The 17,584-nt window shown below is 45.2% G+C and overlaps 2 protein-coding genes across 2 annotated transcripts in view; both read left to right on the top strand.

Annotated features, from left to right (window-relative positions):
- Positions 1 to 2,169, top strand: part of LOC130109021 (leucine-rich repeat-containing G-protein coupled receptor 5-like) — a 77,408-nt gene extending 75,239 nt beyond the window's left edge. The window contains exons 17-18 of the mRNA XM_056275723.1: positions 1,152 to 1,306; positions 1,445 to 2,169. Of these exons, the coding sequence (XP_056131698.1) occupies positions 1,152 to 1,306; positions 1,445 to 2,169 (880 nt within the window). The remainder of the gene's footprint in view (positions 1 to 1,151; positions 1,307 to 1,444) is intronic.
- A 6,796-nt stretch (positions 2,170 to 8,965) lies between these two features.
- The window catches only part of cct2 (chaperonin containing TCP1, subunit 2 (beta)), a 28,490-nt gene continuing 19,871 nt past the window's right edge, over positions 8,966 to 17,584 (top strand). The window contains exons 1-4 of the mRNA XM_056276044.1: positions 8,966 to 9,041; positions 11,995 to 12,069; positions 12,386 to 12,451; positions 13,014 to 13,125. Coding sequence (XP_056132019.1) covers positions 9,039 to 9,041; positions 11,995 to 12,069; positions 12,386 to 12,451; positions 13,014 to 13,125 — 256 coding nt within the window. The 5' untranslated portion in view covers positions 8,966 to 9,038. The remainder of the gene's footprint in view (positions 9,042 to 11,994; positions 12,070 to 12,385; positions 12,452 to 13,013; positions 13,126 to 17,584) is intronic.

Genomic DNA, 17,584 nt, shown 5'->3' with positions numbered 1-17,584 from the left:
CAGCTTGAGGTGGAGGAATCATTGAGCCAATTACATGGGGGGATGGTCAGGTGGCCAGATGGAGAGAGCCAGGTTGGGAATGTTGCCAGGACACCGGGGACCTCCTACTCTTTGTGATAAGTGCCATGGGATCTTTAATGGCCACAGTGAGTCAGGACCTCGGTTTAACGTCTCATCGGAAGGACGGCACCTCCTACAGCACAGTGTCCCCGTCACTGTACTGGAGCACTGGGATTTGATATTTGTTGTTTTTATTAGGACCAGATGGAAGACTGCCCCCTACTGGCCCACCAACACCGCTTCCAGCAGCAACTCAGTTTTCCCAGGAGGTCTCCCATCCAAGTACTAGCCAAGCCCATACCTGCTTAGAATCAGAATCAGAATACTCTATTCCTCCCCAAGGGGAAATTGGGTTCTATTGCAGACACTCACACTCTAATAACTAAAAACTCACAAGATGCAAGATAAGAAAATAGAAAACAAACTGATCAGTCCAGTCAGATCTGAACTGACGGTTTTCCTGGTCGACTTTCCACTTTTTCGTGCAGGCCGTGTTCTTGGTTTAGGACAGTTATTGATTATCTGTGACTTAGCTGCTGAGCGGCTCTGTCTGGTCAAGGATGGTAGAGAGTGCAGAGTACGTCTTACGTCTACACGCACGCTACAGCATAGGTCAGGGGTGGCTAACCATGTGCCATGGAGAGCCATGTGTATGCGGGTTTTCATGCCAGCCGGACTCCACACCAGGTGATTTCACTGATTAGCAGCCCTTAAACCAAAGAGGAAGAATGTATCAGTGAAACCACCTGGTGTGGAGTCGGGTTGGAATGAAAACCTGCAGACACAGGGCTCTCCACGGCACATGGTTAGCCACCCCTGATGTACGATGTGGGGTGAGGTCAAAATAAAGTAGAGCAGCACACACTTTATTTTACATGTTATGACAGGTGCGGTAGTGCCGATGGGTTGGTATGGCCCAGACATTCTGCTCTCGCGGGCTGGACCTGGCCCACGGGCCACTTATTGGAGTTCAGGGATCTAGAGCATCCAGAGGAGCTCTGCTTTCATTAATACATACTGAATAAAATCAGAGCACTGGGCTCTGACCTTTGACCTCCCAAATAAATGTGTGTGTGTGTGTGTGTGTTCAGGTATGGCGTGGGCTGGGAGAACAGCTTCCTGTGCCACCTCAGTGGCTTCCTGTGTGTGTTCTCCTCACAGACCAGCCTCTTCCTGTTAACCCTGGCGGTGCTAGAGCGAAGCCTGGCTGCTCCACGACATCACAGAAAAAAACACAGAGACACAGGTGAGACTGGACCACACACGGTAACACACACTGACAAAACACACACACACACACACACACACACACACACACACACACACACACACACACAAATGACTGTCTAACTCGGCTTCTTTACCTTTCTCTCTCTCTCTCTAGTCCATTCCTCGCAGACAGTCACGATGCGTCTGTCTGTCTTTCTGTGTTTCCTGTTGGGTTTAGCTGTAACGCTGCCCCACCTGCTGGCGGAACATGGTGCTACAGCTCTCTGTCTGCCCCTCCCCTCCTCCTCCCTGGCGTTCTGCATCTCCTTGGTTCTCCTCGACTCTCTCTGTTTCCTCCTCATGACCGCGGCATACGCACGCTTGTACTGCCACGCCGAGAAAGGCTCCACTCCCCACAGGGAGGAAGAGGAGGAGGAGGAGGCGGTGCTGACGCGTCATGTGGCCTGGCTGCTCTTCTCCGACTGTGTCCTGTACCTCCTCGTGGCGTTCCTCCTTTTCTCCTCCCCGCTGCGCCTCCCGGCAGGTGGCCCAGATATTCTGAAGGGAGTGCTGCTGCTCCTGGTTCCACTGCCGGCCTGCGTCAACCCGCTGCTCTACCTCCTCTTCACCCCGCTCGCCCGCGATGCACTCATCAAACGTCCCTGCAAGCTGCCGGTAGGGGCGGGGCGGGCGGGGCCGGTGCCAGCCGCATTGGATTCGTTGTGCGATGAAGACGCAGAGAAGCAGTCATGTGACTCCACGCAGGCGCTGGTCACTGTTGGACACGATGAAGAGGAGGAGTGGAGGAGGAGAGGAGAAGGAATCGAGGATGAGTGGAGGAGGAGAGAAGGAGGCGTGGAGGAGGAGTGGAGGAGGGGGGAGAAACGACGGCCAGACTAGACACACACACACACACACACACACACACACACACACACACACACACACACACACAACGTTTTACTGTGAAACACTTAAAATTGTTGTTCTGTAAATATATGATGTCATCGGTTACCTTTTACCTGCTGTCTTTTTTTCTTTGCTGTCAAGAATGACAGTGAAGATGATGATGATCATGATGATGATGTGTGTGTGTGTGTGTGTGTGTGTGTGTGGATATGTATAAAGTGTGAGAGTCTTACCTTTTGTAGACTGACAGAAATGTGTTTTGTTACATAACATTTGTAACGAATGCTAATGCTAGCTCTATAGAGTCCTCCCTACTGTGAAGAGTTCATAACATGAGCTATTTTTTTAATTTTCAAAGAAATCCAAAATCAAATATTAAAGTATAACATTTTTATCTATTGCTGTGAATTTGTTACCAAAACACATAAACTCGGCGTGTTTGTGTAAACACTGTAAGTGCTGATGTGAAAGCTCATGTAAACCAGAAGTGTGATGACCTCGGATGAGTAGACTTGCTAGCCTTTGGCTAACAGGTCGGACCCTATAGCTGACTGGTTAATGTAGTCGCCCGTGGTGCAAGAGACCCAGGTTCACATCCCGGCTGCGGCGGTTCCCGGCTGCCCCCTGAATTCGCTACATTGGTATCAGAAGTAGGGTAATTAACCGTATCTGGATGTAATTTACCTGTATGGCTGTGAGAGCAACCCACACTGAGGCCCTCAAATCTATGGGTACATCCACACTGAGGCCCTCAAATCTATGGGTACATCCACACTGAGGCCCTCAAATCTATGGGTACATCCACAATGAGGTCCTCAAATCTCTGGATACATCCACACTGAGGCCCTCAAATCTATGGGTACATCCACACTGAGGTCACCAAATCTCTGGATACATCCACACTGAGGTCATCAAATCTCTGGATACATCCACACTGAGGCCCTCAAATCTCTGGATACATCCACACTGAGGCCCTCAAATCTATGGGTACATCCACACTGAGGTCACCAAATCTCTGGATACATCCACACTGAGGCCCTCAAATCTCTGGATACATCCACAATGAGGTCCTCAAATCTCTGGATACATCCACAATGAGGTCATCAAATCTCTGGATACATCCACAATGAGGTCCTCAAATCTCTGGATACATCCACACTGAGGCCCTCAAATCTATGGGTACATCCACACTGAGGTCACCAAATCTCTGGATACATCCACACTGAGGCCCTCAAATCTCTGGATACATCCACAATGAGGTCCTCAAATCTCTGGATACATCCACACTGAGGCCCTCAAATCTATGGGTACATCCACACTGAGGTCACCAAATCTCTGGATACATCCACACTGAGGTCATCAAATCTCTGAATACATCCACAATGAGGTCCTCAAATCTCTGGATACATCCACACTGAGGCCCTCAAATCTATGGGTACATCCACACTGAGGCCCTCAAATCTCTGGATACATCCACAATGAGGTCCTCAAATCTCTGGATACATCCACAATGAGGTCCTCAAATCTCTGGACACATCCACAATGAGGTCATCAAATCTCTGGATACATCCACACTGATGTCATCAAACCTTTGGGTACATCCACACTGAGGTGATCAAATCTCTGGATACATCCACACTGAAGTCATCAAATCTCTGGGTACATCCACACTGAGGTGATCAAATCTCTGGATACATCTACACTGAAGTCCTCAAATCTCTGGATACATCCACACTGAGGCCCTCAAACCTCTGGGTACATCCACACTGAGGCCCTCAAATCTCTGGATACATCCACACTGAGGTCACCAAATCTCTGGATACCTCCACACTGAGGTCATCAAATCTCTGGACACATCCACACTGAGGTCATCAAATCTCTGGATACATCCACACTGAGGTCACCAAAGCTCTGGATACCTCCACACTGAGGTCATCAAATCTCTGGATACCTCCACACTGAGGTCACCAAAGCTCTGGATACCTCCACACTGAGGACACCTAAGCTCTGGATACCTCCACACTGAGGTCACCAAAGCTCTGGATACCTCCACACTGAAGTCATCAAATCTCTGGATACCTCCACAATGAGGTCATCAAATCTCTGCATACATCCACACTGAGGTCACCAAAGCTCTGGATACCTCCACACTGAGGTCACCAAACCTCTTGATACATCCACACTGAGGTCACCAAAGCTCTGGATACCTCCACATTGAGGTCACCAAAGCTCTGGATACCTCCACACTGAGGTCACCAAAGCTCTGGATACCTCTACACTGAAGTCATCAAATCTCTGGATACCTCCACACTGAGGTCACCAAAGCTCTGGATACCTCCACACTGAGGTCACCAAAGCTCTGGATACCTCCACATTGAGGTCACCAAAGCTCTGGATACATCAAGTTTCATTAATGGTCTCTGGCATTTTCTTGCTATAAGAGGTCCCGTGAAGCACATCCGTTCAGACAGAGAAAAAGACGTTGTCAGCGCGTCTGCTGAACTCAAGATCCCGTCTAACATTGATGCAACTTCTGTCAAGCGGGAGCTTGCAGAAAACCGCTGTTCCTGGCTCTTCCAGCCTCTTCCATTCTCCTCATGCTTCTCACATGGGCGGTTCATGGGAGAGGATGATAGGAGTAGCTAGGAGAACTCTCGATTCAATGTTTCTCCAGTTTGGCCCCGCAAAGCTAACACTGTGAATGAGGACATTCGAGTAATTTGAGAATTTTGTTTTTGTTTGTAGTTTCACGACTTCCAGCACTATTAAACCTGTGGACAACACTAACCGTCTTCAGAGTTGTAATGTAAAGAAGGTGTTGACCCCCCACTGGGTGGGTTAAGCCCGCTGAGGCAAATTTGTAATTTGTGATATTGGGCTATACAAATAAAACTGATTCGATTTGATATGACATGTGCTGCCAGCGCCCTTGCTCAGTAGCGAGAAGAGGGAAAGACAGTACAAGGAGGTATAAAGTTTGTTAAGTTGCCCGCTAATATATTGAGCTTATTCATGTGTTTTGCAGTAATATGGTCAAGGCTAAATGTGTGTATTCTCTTTAAGTATTTTTTGTGTTGAAAGGAATGGTACATGAAGTTAAATATGATTATTCATAGCGTTCTGGTAGAAATTGTCAAAGGTCAAAGGTTAAAAAGGGTGTAAATTCACGATTTTAATATAAAAAAATTAAAACTGTAAAAAACTAATTTAACATTAAAAAGATAATTCTATTTTTGATGATATTCAATATTGTAAGGCTACATTTTTCTGCGATTTTGACATAATGTTAAAGATGGTCAGGATTTTCTTTATTTTTTGTTGCTCTTACGGTGTGTTCACCATGCAGAAAGGGACAAGGAAAGAAAAGGACATTGTTTAATGCAAATACATTTCTGTAAACCACCAGTGAAAGAGTCAACCATCATTCAGCCGGGAGTGCTACAGTGATGGACAGGTTGACGGACGAGATCAGGCAGGAGTCTCTCTCTGAGGAGAGCCTGGAGAGGTGGAGGTATGCACTGGAGAGAATAGGAATGAAAGTCAGTAGCAGCAAGACGGAATACCTATGCGTGAATGAGAGGGAGGACAGTGGAATGGTGAGGATGCAAGGAGTGGAGGTGACGAAGGCATTTGAGTTTAAATACTTGGGGCCAACTGTCCAAAGTAACGGGGAGTGCAGGAGAGAGGTGAAGAAGGGAGTGCAGGCAGGGTGGAGTGGGTGGAGAAGAGTGTCAGGAGTGATGTGTGACAGAAGGGTACCAGCAAGAGTTAAAGGGAAGGTTTACAGGATGGTGGTGAGACCAGCTATGTTGTATGGTTTGGAGACAGTGGCCCTGATGAAAAGACAGGAGGTGGAGCTGGAGGTGGCAGAGATGAAGATGATAAGATTTTCACTGGGAGTGATGAAGAAGGACAAGATTAGGAAGGAGTATATTAGAGGGACGGCTCAGGTTGGACGGTTTGGAGACAAAGCAAGAGAGACAAGATGGAGATGGTTTGGTCATGTGTGGAGGAGAGATGCTGAGTATACTGGGAGAAGGATGCTGAATATGGAGCTGCCAGGGAAGAGGAGAAGAGGAAGGCCAAAGAGGAGGTTTATGGATGTGGTGAGGGAGGACATGCAGGTGGCTGGTATGACAGAGGAAGATGCAGAGGACAGGAAGAGATGGAGACGGATGATCCGCTGTGGCGCCCCCTAACGGGAGCAGCCGAAAGTAGTAGTAGTAGTATCAGTAGTAGTAGTAGTGGTATTAGTATCAGTAGTAGTAGTAGTAGTGGTAGTAGTATCAGTAGTAGTAGTAGTAGTAGTGGTATTAGTATCAGTAGTAGTAGTGGTAGTAGTATCAGTAGTAGTGGTATTAGTATCAGTAGTAGTATCAGTAGTAGTAGTAGGAGTAGAAGTAGTAGTGGTATTAGTATCAGTAGTAGTAGTGGTATTAGTATCAGTAGTAGTAGTAGTGGTATTAGTATCAGTAGTAGTGGTAGTAGTATCAGTAGTAGTAGTAGTGGTATTAGTATCAGTAGTGGTAGTAGTATCAGTAGTAGTGGTAGTAGTATCAGTAGTAGTAGTAGTGGTAGTAGTATCAGTAATAGTAGTAGTGGTATTAGTATCAGTAGTAGTGGTATTAGTATCAGTAGTAGCAGTAGTGGTAGCAGTATCAGTAGTCATAGTAGGAGTAGTAGTAGTAGTGGTATTAGTATCAGTAGTAGTAGTGGTAGTAGTATCAGTAGTAGTAGTATTAGTATCAGTAGTAGTAGTAGGAGTAGTAGTAGTGGTAGTAGTATCAGTAACAGTAGTAGTGGTAGTAGTATCAGTAGTAGTAGTGGTATTAGTATCAGTAGTAGTAGTAGGAGTAGTAGTAGTGGTAGTAGTATCAGTAGTAGTAGTAGTAGTAGTAGACTTAATAGGGAAACATCCATCAGATTTATGTCAGGAATCAGCAAGTATTCGTCCATCCATCATCCAAGCCGCTTATCCTGCTGTCAGGGTCACACGCCACGTCCCCCCGGCGAAACCCCCCACCGTCGGGTGAAAAGAAGCGGCCGGCAACTCCGCATGTGGCAGTCTGCAATTATGAACATTTATTTGTCGTTTCCCCAGCCCACAGCAGTGCAACACAAAGACAACAACACACCCAAACTACAAGAGGACACATATCCAACATATCCACAAACAAACAAACAAACAAACAAACAAACAAACATCACTGTCCAAGACAGGACTGCGGGACCTGCCGAGCTGCACGGGCTAGCAGTTAGCTTAGCCTGCCCCGCTTCCGCGTCCTGTCACACCGCCCTCGTCGTTTCCTCCTCGGGCGCAGCTCCAGGCAGGGCCGTGGTCCCTGGGCCCACAAGGTGCGGCAGACCAGCCTCCCCCAGCCGATCCAGCGCCAGCTCTCCCAGCCACCGAACCAAGACGCAACGTGGACAAAGACACGGTAAGGACGGTGCTGGGTGAGGCTGCGGCAAACGTGAATTCGCACCGCCATCTTCCCCACCGGAAGCGAAGCAGGCCCCCGCCCCGCCCCCCCGGAAGCTCTTTTATTTCCCTACTTAGCTTCCTGTCCCCGTCGACAGAGGACAGGAAGCTAGCGAGGGGTCTGCTTGGTGATTGGATGTGAATGTGACTTCGGAGAAGAAACGGTTGGCCATGTTACCTGTCTCTGCCAGAAGTACTAAAACACAGAGAAAAGGTAAAGAAGAGACTAAAGAAACGTGGGGCGTGAGTATTGAATCTCGAGTTCTGATTTAGCACCGAGCAAGGAAAATATAAAGCCGTGTTTGAGTTTTTAGTAGAAACTGGGTTAATGAATCCGGCCCACACTCCAGCATAGTAGATGGCAGTAATGCACCGTAAACGTTATTTGTCCCCGCAAAGAAGAAGAAGGAAAAGAAGAAGAAGAAGAAGAAGAAGAAGAAGAAGAAGAAGAAGAAGAAGAAGAAGAACCAAGGCCACTTAGAGCAATTATTCGTTCAGACTCAAGTTCATCACTAGCCAGTTTACAATACAGTCGTTCAGACAGCACACCGCACATTTGAATAGAGGTACAACAAACATGATGTAGAATTCAAATGATGGGTCTTACAGCATCATTTCCCTGGGTACCGGCACACATTGGCATTGGGGGAAATGTTAGCAGATAAGGTTGCAAAGAAGGCTACAAAGCATGATCACATTGGTTTGGTAGTTACTTTAAGCAAGACAGAAATAAAGAGCATGATTAAGCACAGACTGAAGGAAAGGTGGCAGAAGCAATGGGAGGAAGAGAGGAAAGGCCGATGGTTTTACACAGTTCAACAGAAAGTGGGAGAAATGAGGTGTGCAGGAAGGAACAGCAGAGATGAGACAATCATTTCAAGACTCAGAGTTGGACACACTGGACTAAACAGTACACTTTTCACAACAGGCAGACACAATCCAGCCAGATGTGACTACTGTGGGCCAGAAGAAACGATAGAGCGTGTTATGATACTGTCAGAAATAGGAGGCAGAGAGAAGGCGCCTGACTCAAAACCTCAGGAAAATAGAAGTACTATTTGATTTAGTAGATATTCTACAGAAGAATTCAACTGAGTTCTGTAAAATATTGTTTCAGTTTCTTAGAGTAACTAATGTAATTAAGATTTGAGTTTGGTTTTTTTTGGGGGGGGGGGTAGTGTAAGTAATAGACGTTCTGATCCACACTCCAAGCCAGCTGGTGTCGGTAATGTGCCAATTCGTTGTTTGCCAACCGCCAATAAACACCAAGTGGACTATGAAGAAGAAGAAGAAGAAGAAGAAGAAGCGGCAGGAGGAAGTGCGTCCTCTTCTAGTCAGCCCCTCTCAGCGCCTGCGCGGCTTCTCTGACCGAAAAGAAATCATGGTAGGTCTTTATTGTTACTACCTTGTGCTTTAGCGCAGCAGTTATCCCGAGAGCAGCGTGCCGTTCCGGCACGAAGCCGCGGCGAGGTGGATAATACCTTTCTACATGTAAAGATGGCGTGTTGTCTGTCGCCTTCGTGTAGCCACCGATGCTAACCGGCGAGGACGCACATGGGCGTCCCCCGTCCGGCTAGCGGGGTTAGCGGAGCTAGCGGCCGCGGAGCTCCAGGCCAGGCAGGCTAAATAAACGCCTGGGTTCAGACGACTTCCCCGCCGCACAGCCTCGCAGCTTTTTGCCTTTTCTCAGTTTTCCTTTCAATTGTTACTCGGCCTAGTTCAGTGTTCCTTGTACATAATTAGCCGCCAGTCGCACGGTTTAAGAGGCGTGCTAGCGTCCCAGCTTAGCTAGGCGGTGGTTTGGGGTGGAGCAGGGGATGCGGGCTTCTTCCTGCAGAGAACACCAGTTTATTCAGAATGAAATGGGAAGCTGCTAAATGTGGTGTTGCTGCTGCGGAGCGGCTACTTTGCCGAGTTAAAATTGTCCATCTGATCCGTTCAGCCGGTTCGGGTTTGAGATTTCGTTCGAAACTTCTAGAGGTTTCTAGGAGGACCGAGGCGGAGCTCTGGGGACGGCGTGCGGGGAAGTAAACCTCAGATGTGTGACGTCAGTGTTTGACGCGCAGTAAACCAGAGGATAGACATGTCTTGATACTTCATAACCCAGGTGAGAACCTCAGAGAGGCTTGAACCAGTTCATCTTGAGTCCAGATGAGCTGGTTCAACCTTCTCTGACAGAGGATGGACATGTCTTGATACTTCATAACCCAGGTGAGAACCTCAGAGAGGCTTGAACCAGTTCATCTTGAGTCCAGATGAGCTGGTTCAACCTTCTCTGATAGAGGATAGACATGTCTTGATACTTCATAACCCAGGTGAGAACCTCAGAGAGGCTTGAACCAGTTCATCTTGAGTCCAGATGAGCTGGTTCAACCTTCTCTGACAGAGGATGGACATGTCTTGATACTTCATAACCCAGGTGAGAACCTCAGAGAGGCTTGAACCAGTTCATCTTGAGTCCAGATGAGCTGATTCAACCTTCTCTGATAGAGGATAGACATGTCTTAATACTTCATAACCCAGGTGAGAACCTCAGAGAGGCTTGAACCAGTTCATCTTGAGTCCAGATCAGCTGATTCAACCTTCTCTGATAGAGGATAGACATGTCTTGATACTTCATAACCCAGGTGAGAACCTCAGAGAGGCTTGAACCAGTTCATCTTAAATCCAGATGAGCTGATTCAACCTTCTCTGACAGAGGATAGACATGTCTTGATACTTCATAACCCAGGTGAGAACCTCAGAGAATAGACATGTCTTGATGCTCAATAATCCAGGTAAGAACCTCAGAGAGGGTTGAATAAGTTCATCTGCAGTCCAGATGAACTGATTCAACCTTCTCTGACAGAGAATAGACATGTCTTGTTGCTCAATAATCCAGGTAAGAACCTCAGAGAGGGTTGAATCAGTTCATCTGCAGTCCAGATGAACTGATTCAACCTTCTCTGACAGAGGATAGACATGTCTTGTTGCTCAATAATCCAGGTAAGAACCTCAGAGAGGGTTGAATCAGTTCATCTGGACTGGACTGGTTCAACCCTGTCTGACAGAGGATAGGAAACTAATGGGGGTCTGATTGGTGATTTGATGTGAATTGTTTGAAACTAAAGTCAGAGGGCACTCTGGCAGGGGTCGTGTTGTATGGTGATTTTAATTGATATTAAACATAACAGTGCTATGAAATAAAATAACATTTGGTTTGCGTGCTCGTTGTCGTCACTGATAAAGATAATAAAAGTGATACCTGATGAAATCTTTGTCCAAATTCTTTGTCAGGCTGTAGTTCTGCGTCATTACAAGTCTGGAAAGTTACGATACGAAATACTTTATTAATCCCCTGGGGGGAACTGAGTGCCACCATACATACAGGAAAGACAGCAGGTAGGAATCGGGCATAAATTAAGCACAGAACCAGTTTCTCCCTAAAGTGATAACGGTAAGAAAGTAAATGTTATCGACAGTCATGTCAGATTAAACACACCGGGTTTTCTTGGAGAGACACTATCTCAAAGACACGAGACATTATTGGTCTTGGAAATTAATCATTTTATTATATTGTATGATCTAAATATCTAATTTGTTAGAAACCATTAATATGTCCTGTCTGTTCTGTTGTTCCCCCCTTCAGTCAGTGTCCCGGTGGATATAACTTCATATGCATCTTAAATTCTGCTACTCTTGTTTAATAAGACAACACATGTCAGAAACCCTGAAAAGGCCGGGGTAGTTTGATGTGTTTCTCATTAAAAAATTTTGTCTGATCGGTGAAGAAACATGAGCGTTTGGTTCCACGCTGTTTATACTGCGCACACAACCCATGTGGTCAGTTCATACTGCACACACAACCCATGTGGTCAGTTCCTACTGCACACACAACCCATGTGGTCAGTTCCTACTGCACACACAACCCATGTGGTCAGTTCCTACTGCACACACAACCCATCTGGTCAGGTTATACTGCACACACAACCCATGTGGTCAGTTTACCCTGCACATACAACCCATGTGGTCAGTTTATACTGCACACACAACCCATGTGGTCAGTTCCTACTGCACACACAACCCATGTGGTCAGGTTATACTGCACACAAAACCCATGTGGTCAGTTTACCCTGCACATACAACCCATGGTGTCAGGTTATACTGCACACGAAACCCATGTGGTCAGTTCATACTGCGCACACAACCCATGTGGTCAGTTTGTCCTGCACACACAACGCATGTGGTCAGGTTATACTGCACACACAAACCAAGTGGTTAGTTTATACTGTACACACAACCCAAGTGGTCAGGATGGACTGAATGATAGATTATTAACTGGATTGTCTATCTTGTAGGCGTCCTTATCAATGGCCCCAGTCAACATCTTCAAACAAGGAGCAGACGAGGAAAAGGCGGAAACAGCTCGACTGGTATGTTTGTGTCTGTGTGTTTATGTGATCAGCAGTATAAGACAATTGAAATGCATACAACACTTGTAATGATTATTATTATTACTTCACGTTGGACATTTGATAGACTGTCAGTTGTGTTTTTAGAGTTGAGAGAAAGTTTGTGTGTGTGTGTGTTATGAAGAGATGAACTACTGCCAAAACTTTGAGATTTACGTTTTAAACTCTACATTGTTTACATTTCAACTTTCAATAGCGCGTGATGAAAACCTAACTTAGTTAACTCTGTGTGTGTGTGTGTGTGCGTGCGTGCGTGTGCGTGCGTGCGTTCTTCCAGTCATCCTTTGTGGGAGCCATTGCCATCGGTGACCTGGTGAAAAGTACTCTGGGACCAAAGGGAATGGTACGTCAGTGTGCCTAAAACGGGAAGTGCTGGATGGGTTGTCAGAGCAGCATCGGTGTCTCTGCGGGGGGAGAAAGCAGTGTGACTGGATGAGATCAGAATTAATTTATTGTCATCTCATTCATGTACTTTCATACACAAAAGAGACGAAATTTTTTTCTCCCAGCCCACAGCAGTGCAACACAAAAAACACATATCCAAAAGAAAACGACACCACCAAAAACATACAAAAACGGAGAGAATAGCAAAAAATAAAATTAAAAACAAAACAGTCAACAACACATTTCATGAATAATTTAACATGTAATAATATATATGTGATATAATAATATAACATGAGATAAGCCTCATTTCAGTGCCTGCTGTCGTGTAAAACTTGACCGAGTCTCTCCCAGACACATTTAATGTCTTAGGGTGGGCTTGGACCTACCACAGCACAAGCCATTGGGTTTACAGTGGGTTTGGATGGATGTAATAAAGGCTTGGTTGGTTCATGTATACAGCAGGCTGAGTCTTTCCAACCTCAGCCTTGGAGACTAACCTCTGTCATTTCTCCTCTCAGGATAAGATCTTGCTGGGTGGAGGGAAAGAAGGCTCAGTGACGGTAACCAATGACGGGGCCACAATCCTTAAAGCCATTGGTGTGGACAACCCAGCTGCCAAGGTCCTAGTCGGTGAGTGTGTACCACAGGGTACACCAATTAGTGGACCGCAGTCTTGGTACAGACTGAGCAATAGCTGTATCTGGACTGCGACCCATTTCTGATAAATGATTGAGAAATTTATAACATTGTTAAGCGGAGCAGGGAGCCCCCAGACCAACCACATGATCACATGTAGTTAGGTATTTAAATCACATGACTAATGCATCTCAGCCAATCAGTGACTTCTCTGACAGTCATTGATAGAAAGAGGGAAGCAATAGAAACGAATATCGACGTGAGAGAAGCAAGGAAGGAATGGGAAAAGCAGACAGAAAATTGTTCAAGAGTGAATCCAGTCATTTAAGAATGAGTCCAAGTTCATCGGACTCATCCAAGATGCTGATGAGTCTGCATATCGGCGGGAGGCTGAGCAGCTGGTGCTCTGGTGTAGTCAGAACAACTGGGAGCTGAACTTGCTCAAGGCTGTGGAGATGACAGTGGACTTCAGGAGACACCCCTCAGTACCTTCACAATATTCAGGAGCCCTGTGTCAAACGTGCAGACCTTCAAGTTTCTGGGAACTACCATTTTCAAAGTCCTGAAGTGGGAGACCAGCATTAACTCCATCCTCAAAAAGGCCCAGCAGAGTATATACTTTCTGTGGCAGCTGAGGAAGTTTGGTCTGCTGTGGGAACTGTTGAGCCAGTTCTACACCGCAGTCATCGAATCTGTCCTGTGCACGGCCACCCGGGTCTGGTTCAGAGCAGCAACATAGCAGGATAGGAACAGACTGCAGCCAACAGTAAACATACAAACTTGGGCCCCGGTATGGCGATCGCTCCGCCACAATTTTTTCCCATTCATTAACGGCCCGCAACGTGCAAACGAATATTGACTGGAAGTTGCGTGGGTTGTGGGTATAAATGAAAAGCCATCGACTGACAGGGGGCTTGTTAGGTTGCATGGGCATATGCTGGACTGCCACATGGACCTGACTGATCTCCAGGCAGATCCTGTACTCAGAGTATTTTGTAGTAACTGACCCTGCCACTGTGATGTGATGGCCTGGCGGCCTGTCCAGGTTGTCTCCCCGCCTGCTGCCCAATAACTGCTGGGATAGGCTCCAGCATCCCTGCGACCCTGAGAGAAGGATAAGCGGTTTGGATAATGGATGGATGGATGACTCTGTCACTGTCAGGCTAGAGACTGTCTGAGACTCCTGGTTGCACAGACAGTTGTGAGTCAGTGTTCTCATCTATTAAAACAAAATATCATTCCAGACTCACCAGTGAGCACACCTGCATTAGTCCATGAGAACATCACTGACTCCATTCCAGCAAAACACAATTTCTCTCACTAAACAAGGAAGGTGAATGGGAAGTGTTGCCTCCCCATGCTGCCTCGGACTTGGTTGGATGTCCCTACAGACACAATTGGCCGTGTCCTAGTCGCTGCACTAGTGCCTCCTCTGGTCGGTCGGGGCGCCTGTTCGGGGGGGAGGGGGAACTGGGGGGAATAGCGTGATCCTCTCATGCGCTACGTCCCCCAGGTGAAACTCCTCATTGTCAGGTGAAAAGAAGCGGCTGGTGACTCCACATGTATGGGAGGAGGCATGTGGTAGTCTGCAGCCCTCCCCGGATCAGCAGAGGGGGTGGAGCAGAGACCGGGATGGCTCGGAAGAGTGGAGTAATTGGCCAGATACAATTGGGGAGAAAAGGGGGCAGCCCCCCCCCCCCAAAAAAAGGATGTGGGACAAAAAAGCTGTGTTCCAGTGTTTTTTGTTCAAATTAAGCCCATTTTCTCACTAAACAAAGTGAAGTAAGAGCAAAGGGAAACAGAAATGGGACATTAAAGCTGTATTGTATTTTTCTTTTTTATACACATTAAGTAGTTTTTTTCAAAAATGTCACTTTTTTATTTTATTCGGAACATTGTCTTATTTTACTTAATATCAGAGACTCATTGGCATACTTTATTTTTGGCTTTTTATATATTTTCCCCTTTTTCAGTGTGTTTGTATGAGAAGGTTGGACAGCAAGAATTGACAATATTAAAGTTGTTTACATGTACTTTATTAATGGGATAGTTATACTGCAACTACAATATATAGGCCCCCTTAATCATAGTGCAGGTTAGACATAATGATGGTTCAGACCTGTGTTGGGGAGGAAATTTGAGTGACTGGGCCTCTTTGAATTTTAATTGCGCACCCCTGGTCTGTCCGTTTGGATTTAGACAGACATGTTTTGCAGGAGTCGATGGTGTTTTTCATTTCTCAGATTTCAGATTAGGGTTGGGCTGATTGACGGCGCCATCATCCTTGTGAGAATTCCCAGTGAGCACTGCTCATAAACTCACGTTGATTAAGTCCCTGCCCTTTGTACACACTGCCCACTGCTACTACCAGCTGGTAGTGAGGTCCTTGGATCAGCCCGAGAAGACAATCAAACTTGACTAGTTAGATCAAACATGACTGTTTAGATCAAACTTGACTAGTTAGATCAAACTTTTCTAGTCAGATCAAACTTGACTGTTTAGATCAAATTTGACTATTTAGATGAAACTTGACTAGTTAGATCAAACTTGACTGTTTAGATCACGCTTGACTGTTTAGATCAAGCTTGTCTGGTTAGATCAAACTTGACTGTTTAGATCAAACTTGACTAGTTAGATCAAAGTTGACTTTAGATCAAAGTTGACTTTAGATCAAACTTGACTAGTTAGATCATACTTGTCTAGTTAGATCAAACTTGTCTGGTTAGATCAATCTTTTCTAGTTAGATCAAACTTGACTGTTTAGGGTCAAACTTGACTAGTTAGGTCAAACTTGGCTAGTTAGATCAAATTTGACTATTTAGATGAAACTTGTCTGTTTAGATCAAACTTGACTGTTTAGATCAAATTTGACTAGTTAGGTCAAACTTGACTATTTAGATCAAACTTGTCTGGTTAGATCAAACTTGACTGTTTAGATCAAACTTGTCTGGTTAGATCAAACTTGACTTGTTGGATCAAACTTGACGATTTAGATCAAACTTGACTGGTTAGGTCAAACTTGACTGTTTAGATCAAACTTGACTAGTTAGATCAAACTTGTCTAGTTAGATCAAACTTGTCTAGTTAGATCAAAGTTGACTTTAGATCATACTTGTCTGGTTGGATCAAACTTGACTGTTTAGATCAAACTTGACTGGTTAGGTCAAACTTGACTGTTTAGATCAAACTTGACTAGTTAGATCAAACTTGTCTAGTTAGATCAAACTTGTCTAGTTAGATCAAACTTGACTTTAGATCAAACTTGACTGGTTGGATCAAACTTGACTGTTTAGATCAAACTTGACTGGTTAGGTCAAACTTGACTAGTTAGATCAAACTTGACTAGTTAGATCAAACTTGACTAGTTAGGTCAAACATGTCTGTTTAGGTCAAACTTGTCTGGTTAGATCAAACTTGACTGGTTAGATCAAACTTGTCTAGTTAGATCAAACTTGACTGTTTAGGGTCAAACTTGACTGTTTAGGGTCAAACTTGACTAGTTAGGTCAAACTTGACTAGTTAGATCAAATTTGACTATTTAGATGAAACTTGTCTGTTTAGATCAAACTTGACTGTTTAGATCAAATTTGACTAGTTAGGTCAAACTTGTCTGGTTGGATCAAACTTGACTGTTTAGATCAAACTTGTCTGGTTGGATCAAACTTGACTGTTTAGATCAAACTTGTCTGGTTGGATCAAACTTGACTGCTTAGATCAAACTTGACTGTTTAGATCAAACTTGACTGTTTAGGGTCAAACTTGACCGTTTAGATCAAACTTGACTAGTTAGGTCAAACTTGTCTGGTTAGGTCAAACTTGACTGTTTAGATCAAACTTGTCTGTTTAGATCAAACTTGACTCGTTAGATCAAACTTGTCTAGTTAGATCAAACTTGTCTAGTTAGATCACACTTGACTGTTTAGGGTCAAACTTGACTGTTTAGATCAAATTTGACTAGTTAGGTCAAACTTGACTAGTTAGGCCAAACTTGAATGTTTAGATCAAACTTGACTATTTAGAGGAAGTAAAAGTTGTAACAAGGATTCCATAGGGCTTCTAACTCAAATCTGCAAAAATTTGAAATTGTAAATATCATCCCAACAGCGAACTCATTCTGAAATTGATTCCATTCTCACTTTGAACCCCAATGTAAAGAGCCTTAATTTCAAGTATATATACTGAAATAGATTCCATTAAGTCCAAAACTCTTAACCATCTTAACGTTGCCTGGGAGCAGGATTTGGGTGTGGAGCTGATGGATGGGACATGGGACACTGTGCTGGGGCTAGTTCACACAATATGTGCTAGACATAGTCTTATACAATGTAAGCTCTTACATGGCATTCATTATACTAAAGCTAGACTAGCAAGGATATTTCCTGGTGTAATTGATGCATGCAACCGTTGTGGACCATCACCTGCAGACCCGCTTTACATGTTTTGGATCTGCCCT

Source organism: Lampris incognitus, chromosome 3 (assembly GCF_029633865.1).
Source record: "Lampris incognitus isolate fLamInc1 chromosome 3, fLamInc1.hap2, whole genome shotgun sequence".
NCBI classification, from domain to species: domain Eukaryota; kingdom Metazoa; phylum Chordata; class Actinopteri; order Lampriformes; family Lampridae; genus Lampris; species Lampris incognitus.
The sequence above is the reverse complement of the archived record's forward strand: the minus strand, read 5'-3'. Positions and strand labels throughout refer to the sequence as shown.